The following is an 18,004-nucleotide window of genomic DNA, read 5'->3' on the forward strand; positions in this document are numbered from 1 at the left end:
ATAAATGGATACCTGAGACATGTGATGGATATGTTGGCTCCGGGATTGCTTTCTCGCAGGGAGTCGAGGAAGGATCTGTGGGCGTTAATACTACAACATGCTTGTTAATTAAAATGCTATTATGTACTCTTCTGAATGCTCCAAGATGCTAGTCTTTGATAGGCTAGGCCTTCCCCTCTATTATGGCATTCTGCAGTATAGTCCACAGATACATCCCTTCCTCTGATACCAATGCATATTTAGAATAGATCTGATGCTTGCGAGTACTTTGGATGAGTACTCACGGTTGCTTTGCTACCTCTTTTTCCCTATACCCGGTTGTTGCGATCAGGTGGTGGATCTCAGGAGCCACATGCCATCCCCATCGACTACTACTAGTACCCGGAGGGTGCGTACTACTACGTGGAGACTGTGGACGATCAGGAGTAGTTATGAGGTCCTAGGCAGGAGGCCTTTCCTTTTCGATCGTTGTTGCTTTTGTGCTTGCCTTCTTAAGACATCCTTGTTTAACTTATGTCTGTACTCAAATATTGTTGCTTCCGCTAACTCGCTTGTGTATCAAGTTTATGTATTCGAGCCCTCGAGGCCCCTGGCTTGTAATATAAAGCTTGTATTATTTTAATTTGTGTCTAGGGTTGTGTTGTGATATCTTCCCCCGAGTCCCTGGTCTTAATTGTACACATTTACGTGTATGAGTGTACGATTTAATCGAGGGCATCACAACCTCTCCATGTCTCCTTTGAACTTCCCTGCCGCTTGCCATGCCCTTCCTTCGCATTCCACTCTTTGCAACACCGCATGAGTAGCCGGTGTCGCTCCGTTAAAGACTACCGCATTTCTATGTTTCCATATCCCCCAAAGCACTAGCAAGATGATGGCCCTTGTATCCTTAATGTGCTGTCCATCCTTGCTTCTGCTAGGGCACCAAACCCACATAGATTCATCTCTTGTTGGTGTCCATCCTGGTGCCTCCATTGTCATCGCTACTTGGCACCATACTTCTCTGGCCAACACATAGTTAATGCCAGCTGGCAGACGAACGAACGGGTGGCGTCGCATGCGGGCGTTGCAGTAGGTTCCTGGGCAACTGCGCATGTTTAATGGAGGGAGGCGGATGGAGAGAAGGCACGTGCACGGGACGCCGTGCAGGCTTTGCTCTCAACTGATATTCCACTTCAATGTTGGCTCCAGTGAGAGGTCGCGTCCGGTATGGCCCAACATGAAAGCGCCTGGCAGTAGTCCTGACGCCCGCAAACTCCATGTCTGCTTCGTGTTACTGTTTACCGTTTGGACCGGTCCAAGGGATGCGGGGCGCGTTAGACGGGGTCTAAGGGTCAGCTTTGAAGTTGGCCCGGACAGCACGAATCACGGAGCAACTTGGGGGAGGGTGTGTGTGTGTGTGGATATAGCAGGTCACCCGATTGACGGAAGGCCAGCATGTGACGTCCGCACCACCATGCCCGTGCTGCCGCCGCTCGCCGCGCCGCTGCTCCGGCCACATCCGCGTCTTCCTCGGCCACCGCCCACCGCCTTCCCCCCCTGGAACTGCCAAACGAAGAGTAGGCACTTGCAACCGGGGCTCTTCGCCACCGGCGCCGACGTCCCCGGCCGCGGAGGCCCACTCCCGGAACCAGAGCAGCGCGCCCCGCTCCTCCTCGCCGCTCTCCGCGCCACTCGCCTCAGGGACGAAGAATCACGCCGCCCAGGTTAGCCATATGCATCGGATGTTCCGGCTTGTCTGGGTCAACGATTGTGCTGGTGTTGGCACTACTGCGTTGCGCACAACGTGTTGGACGAATTGAGTGGATGCGTTTGCTCCTATGATCTGATTGGATTTGCTTAGAATTGCAACTTGTTTTCCTTTTAGGCAAGTCAAGGACTAAGTCAGGTTCTCCAAACCGCAGCCCTAATTTTTCCATTTTCCTTTTTGGCATGTACTCCAAATTTCTACTTTGGTTTGGCAAAGATTTTTAACAAAACTTTGGCCAGATCAACATCAAAAAATTAAACAACATTGCAAACTAGCTAAGTTCGGGGGAATTTTTTGTCGAAGCATGCTTGTTCGTCAAAGACTAGGGTGTGGCAAGCGGCGCAGTTGAGGTGGCGGGCGGCGGAGGCTTCCCTAGCCATGAGGCTGCGGCGCTGAAAAGCCGAGGTCGGAGCTGATGAGGGGAGGGGAGGACTGGCTATAGAGGCCTCGGCAGCAGGTGTTTTATTGCTGTCGGAGGCGCGATGCAGGAAACGGCGTGGGCGGCGGAAAAAAAATAGGCGGCAATGGCTGCGGGCGGGCTGGACACGCGGTGGTGGCCATTGCTGGGCGTGTTTCCCAGTGCTACGAGCGGCAGCGCGATTGGCAGGCAGAGGAAGAATTTATCTGAAAGTTCACTCCCGCCGCGTCAGTTCTAAAACAGCACCCCCAACCTCCAAATATGGAGGCTGCAACCCAGTTCTTGGCGTGCACTCCTTAATTTTTGAAGATTCAGGCGGGTACAGTGATTTACCAGTAATTTGTTATACAGAATTTCTAATTTCTATTAAATAAAAATAAGATATTACTGCTGGAATAAATTGTTATTTGATTTGATACATTGATACTTAACGTTGATGAATTAAGAAAAACGGAAACAGAGGGATTGAAACCCTCGGTAAACAAAAGGCTACATAGCAATTCCAGTGCTACGCCTTGAACCGCTCGGCCATCTCTCCTAGATTACTTATTATGGAAAATAAACTGAGTGAACAACGAGTTTTCTTATTCCTTACCACCCCTAGCCTCCATATCGGCGGTTATTAGGGAGGGAAGGGGTGTATGGTGAATCTGCTGGAGTTTCTTTTGCCAAGAAGTCCACTTTACCCCCTGAACTTGTCCTAGAGTTCACGTTACAACCTCAAACTTTGTTTTGGTTCAGTTTACCTGTGAACTCTGAAAACTGTTCGTAGTACCCCCTTCCTTCTCAATTGACTGTTTTTTTTAACTTGTTTGACCTTGTTTTGTGCTTTTCGCCATCCTGAACCTATTTTCCCTTTTCTGTGAAAGAAGGACACAACAGAACGACTACCGGACATAGCGCACTCCATACACACACTCTCTCTCTCTGCCTGCCAAATTGGCGTCCTCCCAGAAATGTGTTTCAGCACCTGATGTAACTTTGTGTGGATCTGTACGTACAATGTACCATCTCACTTTCGATATGCTAAATTAGAACTAAGAACAGCTAGGTATTTTTTGGCAGCACAAATTGTGATCCTCAGAGATGTGTGGCATCACCTTTCATGCTGATTAACTATTACCCACAAAGGTTAATATTTTTTTCTGTGTCATTGTCAAGCTATAATGTTCTCAGCTACAAAACACAGACCATTTAGCCGTCAATGTCTCACCTTCTCTTGGTCACGGGACAAGTTCATTTTAGGGCAATATATTGATACCTGCCTGTATTGAGTTTATTTGTCAAAGCACAATCTCATTTTGTTTGTTATTTCAGCACCATAAATTGATGTTTGCTGCACTAGACAAGCCTTTAATGACATGGTGTGATGCTTCATTTTGTGCCCTCACATGATTACTTTAAGTTTTCCCGTTCTAGTTGCATCTAGCATGCTCATTTGATTTTCGAAGTAGGTAATACAGCAACTATGTCTCAGTCGCATACAATGTAAAGCTGGATACAGTTGTTTGAATCATGTTTTGCAAAGCTTGGATAATGATCTTTGTAGACTGTAGAGTATTACTCCACATTTCTTTTTGGAGGTATAAATGTGACTAATAATATGACTGTTTGCTGATTCCAATGTTTTATAATAATTTTTGTGGTTGCAGATCCCCTTTTTATTGATCCATATGCTGCTGTGCTACTTTCACTTGATGTGGCACATCAAGCTTCGGAATCTCTCGTCTCTCATTTAATGCCATCTGCAGAGCATTATAGGCTAACTACTAGATATCTTGATGACAAATTGCAACATTTGATAAGCAGGTCAGACAATTTTAGACAGGTACTGAAATTAACCAGTTTTATGCCAAATATTTTCTGCTCCGCCTGTTACCAGGGCTTATTCCGTACAGATTGTTTTGTTGACAGATGGAATGGATACTCGCCCATATAGGCTTAGCTGGCCAAGGATGTCTATCGTGTACGATGTATCACCTGGAAGAATCTTCAGTACAGCAGCCCAGCAACTCCGAGGTGTGATTAGTATTATGCTACACGGATTCTTATTCTGTCCCATTTTGAGGAACTGGTGCTTGTTTGTGATGTATTATTATCTTGGATGAGCGTTTAATATTTCATTTGTCTGCCGAGTGCTAATTGTTCGCAAATCTAAAACAGTAAGATATGTCCTATGCGAAGTTAAATAGAAATAGACTCATCAAAGCTGTATTTTTATTACAGCATATTGAAGATCTGTTTCTTCTTCTCTACCGCTATATTCATAACTGCGGAAGACAAAAATAATACATGCTATCTATCATTTGCAAATTCAAAATTTATATACTGAGAACTTGGCAAAGGATTTTCACAAGCACATATAATTTTATGTACTTGGGGTATGACAGGAGCAGGAGCAAAAATACCGCGGAACTGTGTTCTCTTTCATACTCCTTTAGAGTCTCCTGATTTACAAGAGGGCCTGTGCAAAAATGGCTTCAATGGAAATAGGCCAAGCTTGTGGGTACTGCAGGTAATAACCTTACCATTTCGTGCAAACAAATCTCTGCTAGCAATTCAACATAAAAAAATCCATCGCCCTTGATAGTTAATTTTATCAGTTCAAGGATGCTTCTGTATGAGCTTTTCAGCGGTGCATTTTTTATGGATGTGGCACTGGCACAATTAGAGTGTTAGAATTAGTGTGGACTTATGGTTCAGTAGATAACATCAGCTTAAAAGGTCCAAACCAATTGCCGTGTCTTGATCTTGGATTATGCACCAATTGCAAACCGCAAAATCCAGCGTGCGACAAACTTGCTCTTCTTTTGCATTCACAATAACCAGCATATTTTCTCGCAAGAAAAAATTGCAAAGTTACCACTTACTACATGCTTCCGTTACCATCCCATGCCATGTGTGTGCCAGAGTATAGGAAACAGTGCCCAGTGGGAAAGGGCTCGTCCCCAGATTTCCTGGTGGGTGCAGGGTACCACAGTAGATTCTGCAATTGGGTTAGTTTCTCTGTTGTTTAACCTCAACTGTCTATGTGGAGTATTAGTAATACTGTGAGGTTGAACTTGGAAGATTAAAAGTCTTGGGAATAACCAACAAAGCAGAACCAACAAAAACTGACCATTGGATACACGAGATTACCCCATTTTGTGCACCTCTCAAATACCTCCTCTCAGATCAACTTCAATACCAAATTGCTTCTGGCATATATCCTGAACTCCGAATCTGCAGAAAATGGGTAAAAGGCAAAAGTCTGGATTATTTTTGCCAGTTTCAGACGTTTAAAAAAAAACTCAGAAATTTCATGCCTGATAAAGGTTTTGGGTCTGGGACTCTGGCTCTAGTGTTACAAAATCTGGTTAGTTGCCCTGCTAAGTTTTGATAAGTTTTGTCAAATCCGGTGTCTACCAATTTAGCCATCATACACAATGCATATTAATGCTTGGCCTACAATACGCTCACAGTTCCGTGCACATAGGCAATGTCTTAGTAGTAGGAACAGACACGCCTAGACCAATCCTGTATACTCCAGTACTGATGGGTCGGGTTGGGTTTGTAACATGGTGGGAGTGTTTAGGCGGAGATGGTCCTGGACCCTTGTGACATGACGCATAGTCAAAGATGGTGCAATGGCACTGCAGGGCAGGACTTGAAAGGGGAAAGGGGTACATCGGATAACACTTTGCTTGCTTGATAATCAAATAGGGCCAGTCATTTAATAGCTAGCTTACATGCAAGGATGGGGAACACAAACAAGATAAGTATGTGTGTGGAAAATAACAAACCTGAAATATCTCTTAACAGATCCAGACTTCCTATTCGTAAAGAGTTTAGGGACTCTTATCCCTGTTTTGATGTGGCTGGCACTCTAGGGCCCACTTACCTCCCTATGGGGTTCTTTTAAAGTGGCCAAGGTATGACCCCTGAATTCAGGGTTAGCGTCCAACTGAAGAAGTGGTGGTTGAACTAGCTGCGGGTTGAGCCTGAGAGCATCTCCAGCCGTTCGGTTCCCCCAGGGACTCAAATAGCGTCTCCTGGGAGCTAGCTGGCGCTTTTTTCGCCGTGGGGGCGGTCGGGTTCCCAACCGACGCCGGTTTTTGAAAACCAAATTCGGCTAAACTTTGTACAGAATGACACAAATTTGGAGGAAATTCAGGCGTTTTCATTGATATTTGTACAAACTTAAAAACATAATTAAAAAACTAAACTAAAACTACGCCGCCGCCGCCTGAGCCTTCTACATGCCGAGGAGCCTGTAGAAGTTGGTGTAGTCGCCGCCGTCGTCGTCGTCCTGCACGCCGCCGCCGTCCTTGCTGCAGCCCTGCCCTGGGTCGCTGTGGCGGACGGGGTTGGACAGCCCGGGCGCCTCCTCGTCGCTGTCGTCGAGGATGACGACGCCGCCCTCGTCGCGACCGCGGCGCCGAGCAGCGATCTCCTTGAGGGCGCGGCGCTGGCGCTCCATCTCGTCCCGGACGTAGTCGTCCCGCGCCCACTTTAGCCCGGTCTCGAGGTCGGCGGCCATGTCGAGGTGCTCCTGCTTGACGACTGGCGGCGGCGTCGCCGGCTCCTTCGGCCTGACCAGGCGAAGATGGCCGCGGGGAGGAGGGGAAGGTTGGCGGCGGCGGCCCTCGTTTATGATGAGGTTGTCGCTACGCCGACGCTCCGGTGTCTCTTGGGGCTCGGCCTTGATGGCAGCGAGCGGCGTCGGTGTGCCGGAGGAGTGGGACCGGAGGAAGAACACGATGCGGCCGCCATGCACCTCGCCAGCCACGAGCTGCCGCTTCGGCGCGAGAAGGATGGCACCGGGTACTCCATCCGCGGCGCGTTGCCGCCCTCGATGTGCTTGAGGACGACGTGGAGAGTGCGCTCGGGGACTCCCCACCACTGGCGGCGGCCGTCCGAGTTGTGCCGTCCCCGTGGTGCCGGAGCGCCGTTCGTCGACGCGAGCTGGTCGGCGTGGCGGCGTTTGAAGTAGGCCGTCCAGAGGTTGGTGCTGTCGGGGGCGTACCTGGCCTGCTGCCGCGCTTCCTCCGGCAGCGCCGACCGGATCCGCGCGATCTCGGCGCGGCGGGGGCACGGGGACTCCTCCGGCGCTGAGCCTCCACGAGCCCGGCACGCGCATGTCGGGCGGTGCCGGGTAGTCCGCCTCGTGGAGGAGGCGCGCCTCCCACTCGTGGAGATGGCGGCTGCCGAAGCCGTTGGCTGCCGCTCCGTCGCCGGGGAAACGCTCGTCCATCGTTGGCGAAGGAGAGAGAGGGCGTCGACGGCGAAGGAGAGAGGGGCGTCGGCGGCGAGAGAGAGAGGTGTCGGCGGCGAGAGAGAGAGGCTGTGGGAAGTGTGCGGCCATCGGTGAGGGAGGCAGTTTTATAGCGGCGAGCGGGCGGCAGCAGTGTGGACGCGTGGCGGGAGGGGGCGGGACGCGCGGCGGCACTCGGGTCCCGCCTTTGTTGCGCCGCCCATGAATTGGTCAGCCTTCACATTGATTCTCGCGGGAACCGAGCGATGAGGACAACGAAGGTTCCTGGCGTCGCCCAGTCGCTGACTCGGCGGGTCCACCAGTTTTCGCGCCAAATCCATTTGCCCCCGGTCGCCCCCAGCGCGTCGGGTTTGGCCTGGGTCCGCCAGCGCCAATTTCGGCCCTAACCGGCGAAATTTGGGCTCCTGGGGGCGCGATTGGGCCGATTTTTTCAAGCCGGCGATAAAAAAGGGGCCTGTTGGGGGCAGCGAGTGGCGATGCTCTGAGTAAACCGTAACTGTCAAACGCATTACCATGCTTCCAAGAAACTCGTTCGACCATGACCCAATCAAAATATGCCAGAAGTGAGCAAAATATACCTTTTGAAGTTGACTTCCCTGTCGAGAATATCTCGCTCTTCTGTATCAGAAGTTTAATCTGCATTGGGAAATTTGGGAAATTCTATAGAAACATCAAATTTTCTGGTCTTCTATTCAATAGGGAAAGCTCTAGAAACTGCATTTGGTGTAACAAAACTTCCATGGCATTGCAGGGTTTACCTTTGCCCTCTTCTTCAAGCTTCAAAAGCCTTTTGCTCGTTATAAGCAATTTAGCAATGAAGGGGGGTATCTTCATAGGAGAGGTGCCACATTTTCCAGACTGGATGGCAGCAGCAGACATGGTTGATCAATTATTTACTACAGTACAAAATAACATCAATATACTTGTAAATTCTTTATCTATAACACTGTCATTGTCCTACGCTATGCAGGTCTCCGAACAAGACAGGCTAGAAAACCTTTTCTTTACCCAGGGTTTCCGGGTTAGCTTTGTTCTCTATGAAAATGTTGCAGAGGATTTCGGCTTAGATCTAGCTCCTCAAAGGGAACATTGTGGTAGAGTTCTTTTTGTTGCAGAACAGCTGCGGTTTTCAGATGCACAGGTAATAAAGCCAATGGAAGACACTTAACTTCAGTTTTGCCTTTGATAATTTTGGGGATTGGTATGAACTGGAATAGTTTATAATGACATCATTTTTACACGAGGGACCTGTCCATCTTTTTTTCTCACATCTGGACCTTGTTCCTAACCTCCTGATTCCAATCTCTCGAGTGATTGGACAGCCAAAGGATTTGGTATGTGTTGTTCAATGTTAGTTGTATCTATTGCTACACTTGAACATTTCTCTGCCAAATTGCATCTTAAGCCCTTCAACTGTTTTGGTAATTGAGCCCCCTGTGGCCATCCGATTTTCATCAACAAAGTCCTAAAAATGTACCCCCTCCGTTCCTAAATATAAGTCTTTGAAGAGATTCCACTATGAACCACATACGGAGCAAAATGAGGGAATCTATACTTAAAAATGCATCTAGATACATCCGTATGTGGTCCATAGTGAAATCTCTACAAAAACTTATATTTAGGAAAGGAGGGAGTATAGGACTAGACACTTCCAACTAAGATATCTGTTACTACATGGTGTGATGGTCATTAATGTAAGCCAGTGCGAGTTCAGTTAAATTAAATATAATAAGGCGATTGACTAAATTGATCATATTAACGTCCTTGGGAGATTTCTGATATATCATTCTCTTAGAATCTTGAAAGCAAAGTATAAAGTTTATTACTCCCTCCGTTCCTAAATACTTGTCTTTCTAGAGATTTTAACAAGTGACTACATACGAAGCAAAATGAGTTGAATCTATACTCTAAAATATGTCTATATACATCCGTATGTGTAGTCCATTTGAAATCTCTAGAAAGACAAATATTTAGGAACGGAGGGAGTAGTAGCTAATTATTGCATCTCTTATTTGAGTTAATAATCCACCATGACTAATATCGGCAGCACCATATTGTTAATGGTGCAACCAAATAGACCCAGTTAGATAAACCAAATAGTGCATGTGACTTGAATAGACAGATTGAACCAAAAGAGAACGATTGCACGAATGATTGAATCGTTGAGAGGCTAAAAAGAACACAGTTATACTTCAAGTTGACCCCATTTTCCTTGTTTGCATGTGTTGACAGATGGAGAGCTTCTGGACGCATTTTGAAAGAACAGAGGAGGACGCTGATGAAGAAGGATTTGAGGAACTTTAGTTCCATATTGGATGCAGTTGAGGTTTGAGAATGGTTTTGACTTGTCGGGAAACGTGGAGAGTACCAAGTAATCATGGATTTTCAGTTGTGTTGTTGGTTACAGATATCTCATTTTCAACTCTGGCACCTTTTGAAAGATCGGGTACTTTCCAAGACTTCCACGTTGTACGACTGTTTTCAGTTGTGTCGTCTAGAGGAATTTCGTTACGGAAATACTTCCTTTCGTAACTTAATATACGACGTTTTTTTTGACATTGTCGTAGAGTCAAAAACATATTATTATATTAAGTTAAGTATGTGGCGAACACATGAATCCTACGGTGCGGTTGACGGTAAATTTGTATTGGGCAGCGATAGGCGCGGGCCGGTCCGCACGCGCACGTTGGATCAAAACGCCCTCTGTCGTTAGATTTCCTCGTCTGTTTGACCTGAACGTACGCAAACAAAACAAAAAAAAAGACCGCACAGTTCGCCGGACGAACGTGCCGCTCGCGCTTGTCGGCCACCGGCGCTCGTCTTCGACTAGCCGAGCCGCCTGCACACGCCCAAAACCACGCTCCGTGTTGGATCTATAACGCTAGACAAATCGTCTAAGAGTGTACGTCGTACGTGCAAAGCAAGCATGCAAGCAGCTTAATCGATCTATAGTAGCACATGCACGATGAGCTAGCTTCAACTGGATTCGCGTCGGGAAACTCTAGGTGGAAGCTCTTGTAAAAAGACTTGGGCTAGCTACAACAAAATCACGCGATGGTTGAAACTTTTTTGCACGCCGGTTGTAGCTTCTGGGCTACTCGGTGGTAGCTTTTTTGTCAACCTGTTGCAGCTTTCGTGCTCGACGGTTGTAGCTTTTTCTCGTCACCGGTGGTAGCTTCCATGCTCGCTGGTCACAGCTTTTTTCATGTCGGGTTGTAGCTATGAACTGCACGGTTGCAGCTTCACCATCGCTGGTTGTAGCATTGGTCTTCGCCAGTTGCAGCACCCGCCGACGCCGGTTGCAGCTTCCGTGGAAACGTGAGCCTTTATGAAGCTTTTTTTCATTGCCTGTCTTTGGTTGAAGCTTTTTTCATCTACGGTTGAAGCTTTTTCTATCCATGGTTGTAACTTTTTCTGTTGCGCACTGTCCGGTTGAAGCTTTTTTCATCTATGGTCGCACCTTTTTTCGCTGCATAGTGCCTGATTGAAGCTTTTTCATATACGGTTGAACCTTTTTCTGCCAATGGTTGCAGCACTGGCCGGCTTCAGCCATAGCCGGTTGATGTTTTTTCATGGACGGTTGTTGCTTTCTCACGTGCCGGTTTCAGCTTTCCGGTTGCATAGATCTGGTTGCAGCACACATGCAACAAAAAGCAACGCCGATTTCAGCAAAAATTGCCACCTATTCCAGCAAAAGATCGGTCCAGTTGTAGCATCGGCATGGGAACAGTTTGAGATGCGTGAGAAAGGAGATGCTCGCAGCCTAACGAGAGAGGAAAGAAGCAACGAGGCAATATAGGAAGAAGGAAGCAGAAAAATAAAGATTTATGTAGCAGAAAAATAACGAGAGATGTAGAAAATTTTGTCAACCATTGTAGCAAAATCCAACGATAGTTGCAACAAAAATTGTCCTCGTTGTCGTCCCAGGTTGCATCTCTCGCATTAATTTATGTAGCAAATTTTTCTCATCGATTGTAATGACAGTTGCAACAAAAATTGTTGTCCTTGCCATCGCGTCCAAGCTCCACCATGAGGCGATGCAGCAAAAATTGTCACTGGTTCCAGCACGCCATGACGTTGGTCCAACACACAATCACCACAGTCGCAACACGCAGCACCCCCACCGGCCCTCGAGCTCGCAGCGCCATGATGATGTGGGCATGGCCATGGTCACCACGGTCACAACATAGCCGACAAACGGATGCAGCTTCATCGGGTTGTGGTTGCAGCTCTTTCCCTGACCCACGTCGAAGCTTCAGCAAGCAGTTGGTGAAAGATAAAGCTTTGAAGATGACCTAGGTGCGCTCCTTGGTTTTTTTTTGAGCAACCAGTGCGCTCCTCATGTGAAGAAGATACGAGGAAGGCTGAACGAGCGGCCGTACGTGCTGGGCCACGGGCACGTGATGGGCCAAGAAAGGGAAAGCTAGCGATGCAAACGTGGATCGGGAGATGTTGAGCCGTGGATGACTACACGATCGAGAGCGGTGCGTGCGCGACCGGCCGAAGCTTCGGCCGGTCCGCCGGTACCCAACGTTTCCCATTTGTATTTGTTCTTCTGTATGTTTTTCCATCTTCTCTTTTCGTTTCAAAATAAGTGTCTCAACATTGTACTGGTTTTAGTATAAAATTGCAGTAGTATTAAGACACTTATTTTAAAATGGTGGGAGTACTTTTTTGAGGAAAGGCCAAGTCCTGATTTTAAATCAATAAAGCCACCAAACATCACAGACAAAGTTCCAAACAAACACACCAACCCAGTGCAGATGTACATACAACAAAGAGGGCTACCACAACCGGGAAGAAAAGCACGCAGGCTAGACTAACGAAGATAACTAGAGACAAACAAGGCGATGACAAGAGCCCAACAAAGAGTTCGCCGTAGCCCGCACACAAGAGATCAAAACCTCGACAGCCACCTTGTCGCTGTCTTTAGTCAGAGATTTTCATTGCTGCATGAGAATAGACATTTTAAAAACGCAATCACCAAAACCTCCACAGCCACCTTGTTGCTGTCCTTAGTCAGAGATTTACATTGCTGCATGAGAATAGACATTTTAGAAATGCAATCACCAACCTTGTTAGGGAACACGGGTTTAATAGTAAACTTATTCCTAGTAGTCCGTAGAGTCTAGCACATAGCTGAGGATCCGAACCAAAAAAAACCTCATAGTCTGACCCATAAGCGGGGACACGAGGGTTCTAAGCTCACCAAAGCTATTCGGGGCCCAAGTCACCGTAGCCATTCCATATGGCGGCTCTAGAAAAGTTTAGCCAAAGGGCAATGAAAGAGGATGTGCTCAGTATCCTCGCAAGGCCACATCAGAACCAAGATCATTCCCCTTCTTAATTTGATTTGCAGCGGGCAACTGGTCACAGATTGCCTGCCACATAAAAATCTTAATTGTGAGAGGAATGTGAGCCTTTCAGACTCCATTGAAGCGAGAAACAACCGGACCCACCAAAGCTTACGATGGCAAGACTTAACAGAAAAACAACCAGGCGACAAGTGTGGCCAAGAGACCACATCAGCAGAATCTGAGAGCGAGGGGAATAAGGCAGCGATACGATGCCAATCTTCCAGCTCTACAGGCGAGAGGGCCCGACGAAAACCAAGGTCCCACTGTTTGGTCGAGAGCTCCGCGATGTAGATCAAATGGGAAGCAACAAAAGAAAAGAGAACAGGAAAAGAAACCGAGAGCGGGTCATCCCCAGACCACCAATCTAACCAAAACCTAACCGAGGAACCATCACCAACAGAAAACTTAACCAGCGCTCGAAAGTCATCATGAACTTTCACCAATTGACGCCAAAATTGGGAGCGGCCAGCTCCCGAAGCAAACAAAGGATTAGAGTTTCGGAAGTATTTATCTTTGAGAATCCACAACCAGAGAGACTCAGAGTCAGAAGAAAGGATGCGCCACCACCATTTCAAAATAAGGCATTTGTTCATAATCGAAGGGTCGATAATACCCAACGCACTAAGGTTATCAGGGCGACACGTCGTTTTCCATTTGACCATTCTATATTTCTTCTTATTATCCGCTGTATTCCAGAAAAAGCCACCTCTATGTTTATCAAAGCCCACGTGTGTACCCCCGGCAAGCGGTAGAAACCCATGAGGAACATAGACAAGGAGGACATATCGCATTGATGAGACAAACCCTACCAATCGTCGAGTTGTAGCGCCCCCTCTAGGGCATAATTCGGTTACCAACCTTGATAACCGAGAAGGTAAAGTCCTTAGAAAGCAATTTGAAGGGAGAGATAGGTAGCCCAAGGTATTTGAAGGGGGAGGAGCCCAAGTTGCAATTGAGCTGGTTAGCCACACGACAAGCCACAACATTAGAAGCTACTGTAACAAAAACTTCGCTCTTATATAAGTTGATTTTGAGGCCAGATAAACCGTCAAAGCAGAGCAGAAGGAATTTAAGATTCAGAATACACTGATAGTTATTCTCAGCCAAAATGATCGTGTCATCCGCATATTGCAGATGAGAAATGCCAGCCGAAATTAGATGAGAAATAACATGAGAGATATGACCCGCCTCCATAGCACGGTTAAGAATACACGAGAAAGCATCAGCTACAAAGGTGAAAAGCAGGGGTGAAATGGGGTCACCCTGCCTAAGGCCTCGATCATTTTTGAAATAAGGGCCCACCATCCGATTAACCGAGATAGCCGTGTGACCACCATAGACCAACTACATAAGGCGCGAGACATACGCACCATCAATCCCTTTGGCCTAGAGCACGTCATGAAGAAAAGGCCAACTAACTGAGTCATAAGCCTTCTCGAAGTCTAACTTTAGGATCACGACATTGCACTGCCTAACTCTTAAATCATGCATGATCTCGTGAAGGCTAAGAATACCATCTAAGATAAATCGACCTTTAATGAAGACCGATTGCTGTTGGCCTACAACCTTATGTGCAGTAGGAGAAAGACGCGTCGCTGAACCTTTGGAAGGAAACTTAGGGATGTTATTGATTAAAGCGATAGGAGTATAGAGGCGAACGAAATCAACACCCTTCACCTTAGCTATTAAAGAGATGATAGCATAATTCAGCCTGGAGATATCACCGTGCCTAAGCAAAATCCGATGATAATCGTGTAAACAAGATGTTTTAGCACTGGCCAAAACTTCTTAAAGAAGGTGACCGAAAACCCATCTGGGCCATGAGCATAATTAGAATTAGAGGAGGGGATCACCTCATCGATCCCGTCGACAGAGTCAGCATGAGGGAAGCGTTGTCCTCAGCAAATATATGGGTATCAGGAGCCCATGGATTAGTGGAGATGCAAAAACCAAACAAAGGTACATCAAAGAGAAGGGACGAAAAGAAAGAGTAAATATGATTCTGGATGATGGCTGGGTCAGCCACCACGTCCCCATTGATAATAAGTCTAAAAATTGAGCACCTCCTATGCCTCCCATTAGCAATATCAAAGAAGTACACCATGATAGAATCACCTTTAAACATCCAGGACAACCTCCTATGCTGCCAGTACACTTCTCCTGGCGGTGGATGTCGAGAAGAGTCGTTTCTAACTCATACCTATGAGCCCAACCAGCAGAATCAAGTCCACCCGAGTCCGCAAGGGAGTCAATGGCCTGGATGCTATTCAGAAGGAGATCTTTCTCCCTATGGTAGTTGGTTGCGCGGTTCAGGCCCCAACCTTTCAGAAATCTACACAATTTAGTGGCACAAAAAATCCAATCATCCAGAGGACCAAAGGAACGGTGACTAGACAAAAAGAGGGAGGAAATTTTGTCCGACACCAGCGGGATGAACCCGTCCACCAAGAGACAGGAGGAATCAAATCTAAAATGGCGAGAAGGGGCAAAGGCGTGTGATCACTGCCAATGTGAGATTCAGCGATGATGGAGGACCTAGGAAAGATGATACCCCATTCAAGAGAGATGAGCACCCTTTCCAACACCAATCTAAATGGATTGAGCTGATGCTTGGACCACGTGAACGAAGCACCAACCCTATGCAGCTCCCTTAGAGCAAAATCAATGATGACATCATTAAAACCTTCAGCTCTAGACCACGAGAAGTTCGACTTATTCTTGTCCCAAGGGAACCCGAGAAGATTAAAATCCCCACCAATGAGAAGATGGAAAGTCAAAGCCTCAACTTTAACAAATAGTTCAAGCAAGAACTCATGAGAGAGAGAGAGAGAGAGTGATCAGCCGGACCATAAACTCCAACAACTTCCTAGGTCTTATCAATAGCACGATGGTGCAAAACCACGCTAGCAAAGTACACACTAGCATCAAAAGAGGTAAAGTCAAAAACATCAAAACGCTCACCCAAAAGAATACCACAAGAATGACCAACAACCGACAACCACTTCCAACAAAACATATTGATGTCGCTTGAACTACGCAGGTATTTCCCCAAAGAGGAAGGGATGATGCATCACAACTACCATAGGTATTTCCCTTAGTTAAACCAAGGTTATCGAACCAGTAGGAGAACCAAGCAACACTATGTAAACGGTACCTGCACACAAAGAACAAATAGTTGAAACCCGACGCGTAAGAGGGGTTGTCAATCCCTCTCGGGTAAGCGATTGGTAAAAAGATAGATTGATAGATGCAAATAGAATTACGACAAATAAAATTCAGCGAGGTATTTTTAAGTTTTTGATAATACAGATCTAAAAATAAAAGATGCAAATAAAGAAAAAAGCAAATAGCAATATAGGTCTGCAAATCTATGACAGGTAAATAGACCTTGGGGCCATAGATTTCACTAGTGGCTTCTCTCAAGAAATAACACACGGTGGGTAAACAAATTACTGTTGGTGTCGTGGATTTGTCACGACAGTTGTCCTTAGTGTCAGGACTTAGTCATGAGGCCAACGCATCTATGTGGTAGATTGAGAGGGGTTGAGTGGGACGAGAGACACGAGGTTTTTTACCCAGGTTCGGCCCCTCACGGTGGAGGTAAAAGCCTACTCCCGCTTCGTTGGTATTGATGAGGATGACGATCTCGGTTACAAGGGCGATGGCTCGCTACCTCTATCTTGAGGGCATCTACTTTGATCTTGTCTAGACTCATCTGTCTAAAACTTGTCTAAAACTTGTTCCTCTTGGGGTGCCCTGTCCCTCCGTATATAAGTTGGAGTGGTGGGTTACATGTGGAGTCCTAGTAGGACTAGGACTACTCTTATTACAAGTGGAATCCTAGTCTTGCTTCCTTTGTAAGAGAATATTCCTTATGCCTTAAACCAGCCCACCATAACATGAGTCGGCCTTCCATGAGCCACCTTCTGGGCCACCGGTTCTTGTCGCTCCTCTGACCCGCCTGCTGGGTCACCAATGAGTCACCACGCCCGGCCGGGTCATCAGTGAGTCGCCAGGTGAGGGTGGGTCACCAGTGAGTCGCCAAGTCACGGTCGGGTCATACATTCGGCCCGGTCATACCGCGGGGTATATCCCCGACAATTGGGCAATTGATAGAACATGGAATAATTTTGACAATATCTAGGCAATGATCATTATATAGGCATCATGTCCAAGATTAGTAGACCAACTCCTGCCTACATCTATTACTATTACTCCACACATTGACCGCTATCCAGCATGCATCTAGTGTATTAAGTTCATGGAGAAATGGAGTAATGCAATAAGAACGATGACATGATGTAGCTAAGATTTATTCATGTAGGAATAGCCCCATCTTTTTATCCTTAATAGCAATGATACGTGCGTGTCTTGCTGCCCCTTCTGTCACTGGGAAAGAACACCGCATGATCGAACCCATCACAAAGCACCTCTTCCCATGGCAAGAAAAATCGATCTAGTCGGCCTAATTAAACCAAATATCTAAAGAAGAAATACGAGGCTATAAGTAATCATGCATATAAGAGATCAAAAACTCAAATAACTTTCATGGATATATAGATCTGATCATAAACTCAAAGTTCATCGGATCCCAACAAACACACCACAAAAAGAGTTACATCAAATAGATATCCAAGAGACCATTGCATTGAGAATCAAAAAGAGAGAAGAAGCCATCTAGCTACTGACTACGGACCCGTAGATCTTTGATGAACTACTCACGCATCATCGGAGAGGCACCAATGAGGATGATGAACTGATACATCTCCAACGTATCTATAATTTATGAAGTATTCATGCCATTATATTATCATTCTTGTATGTTTTACAATCATTTTATAGCAACTTTATATCATTTTTTGGGACTAACCTATTGACCCAGTGCCCAGTGCCAATTGCTGTTTTTTGCTTGTTTTTTACATCGCAGGAAATCAATATCAAATGGAGTCCAAACGCGACGAAACTACTAGAGGATTTTTTTTGCCAGAAGAAAGCCAGTGGGCCAAGGAAGCACCTGGGAGCTACTCGAGGGGAGCAGCACCCACCAAGGCGTGCCAGGAGGCCCAGGCGCAGCCTGGTGGGTGCTGCCCACCTTGGGTGCCCCCTGAACCGCCTCTTCGCCGTATAAATTCTCAAATATTCCAAAACCCTTCGGGGTAGCCCTAGATCAGAAGTTCCGCTGCTGCAAGGCCTCTGTATCCACGAGATCCAATCTAGACCCCGTT

At 46.7% G+C, this 18,004-nt stretch overlaps 1 protein-coding gene across 3 annotated transcripts; it reads left to right on the forward strand.

Annotated features, from left to right (window-relative positions):
- Nucleotides 1-1,363: 1,363 nt before the first annotated feature.
- On the forward strand, nt 1,364-9,980 carry LOC123111102 (O-methyltransferase 1, chloroplastic). 3 transcript variants are annotated; one of them, XM_044531789.1, is made up of 7 exons: nt 1,364-1,706; nt 3,821-3,996; nt 4,067-4,187; nt 4,565-4,683; nt 8,174-8,302; nt 8,393-8,563; nt 9,655-9,980. In XM_044531789.1, the coding sequence occupies exons 1-7, from the start codon at nt 1,457-1,459 to the stop codon at nt 9,724-9,726; spliced, it is 1,038 nt and encodes a 345-aa protein (XP_044387724.1). In that variant the 5' UTR covers nt 1,364-1,456; the 3' UTR covers nt 9,727-9,980. The 3 variants fall into 3 exon arrangements, with proteins under 3 accessions (XP_044387724.1, XP_044387725.1, XP_044387723.1); XM_044531788.1 differs by having other exon boundaries at nt 1,367-1,706; nt 4,559-4,683; XM_044531790.1 differs by lacking the exon at nt 4,565-4,683 and having other exon boundaries at nt 4,083-4,187.
- Nucleotides 9,981-18,004: the final 8,024 nt, after the last annotated feature.

This window comes from Triticum aestivum, chromosome 5B (genome assembly GCF_018294505.1).
Source record: "Triticum aestivum cultivar Chinese Spring chromosome 5B, IWGSC CS RefSeq v2.1, whole genome shotgun sequence".
Classification (NCBI taxonomy): domain Eukaryota; kingdom Viridiplantae; phylum Streptophyta; class Magnoliopsida; order Poales; family Poaceae; genus Triticum; species Triticum aestivum.

Bases quoted from the DNA above. Each gene is read 5' to 3' on its own strand.
- LOC123111102 (XM_044531788.1), top strand. From the start codon at position 1,457: ATGCCCGTGCTGCCGCCGCTCGCCGCGCCGCTGCTCCGGCCACATCCG. The intron at 3,997-4,066 runs GTACTGAAATTA...TATTCCGTACAG, and splicing joins GGTCAGACAATTTTAGACAG to ATTGTTTTGTTGACAGATGG. The intron at 8,303-8,392 runs GTTGATCAATTA...TACGCTATGCAG, and splicing joins GGATGGCAGCAGCAGACATG to GTCTCCGAACAAGACAGGCT.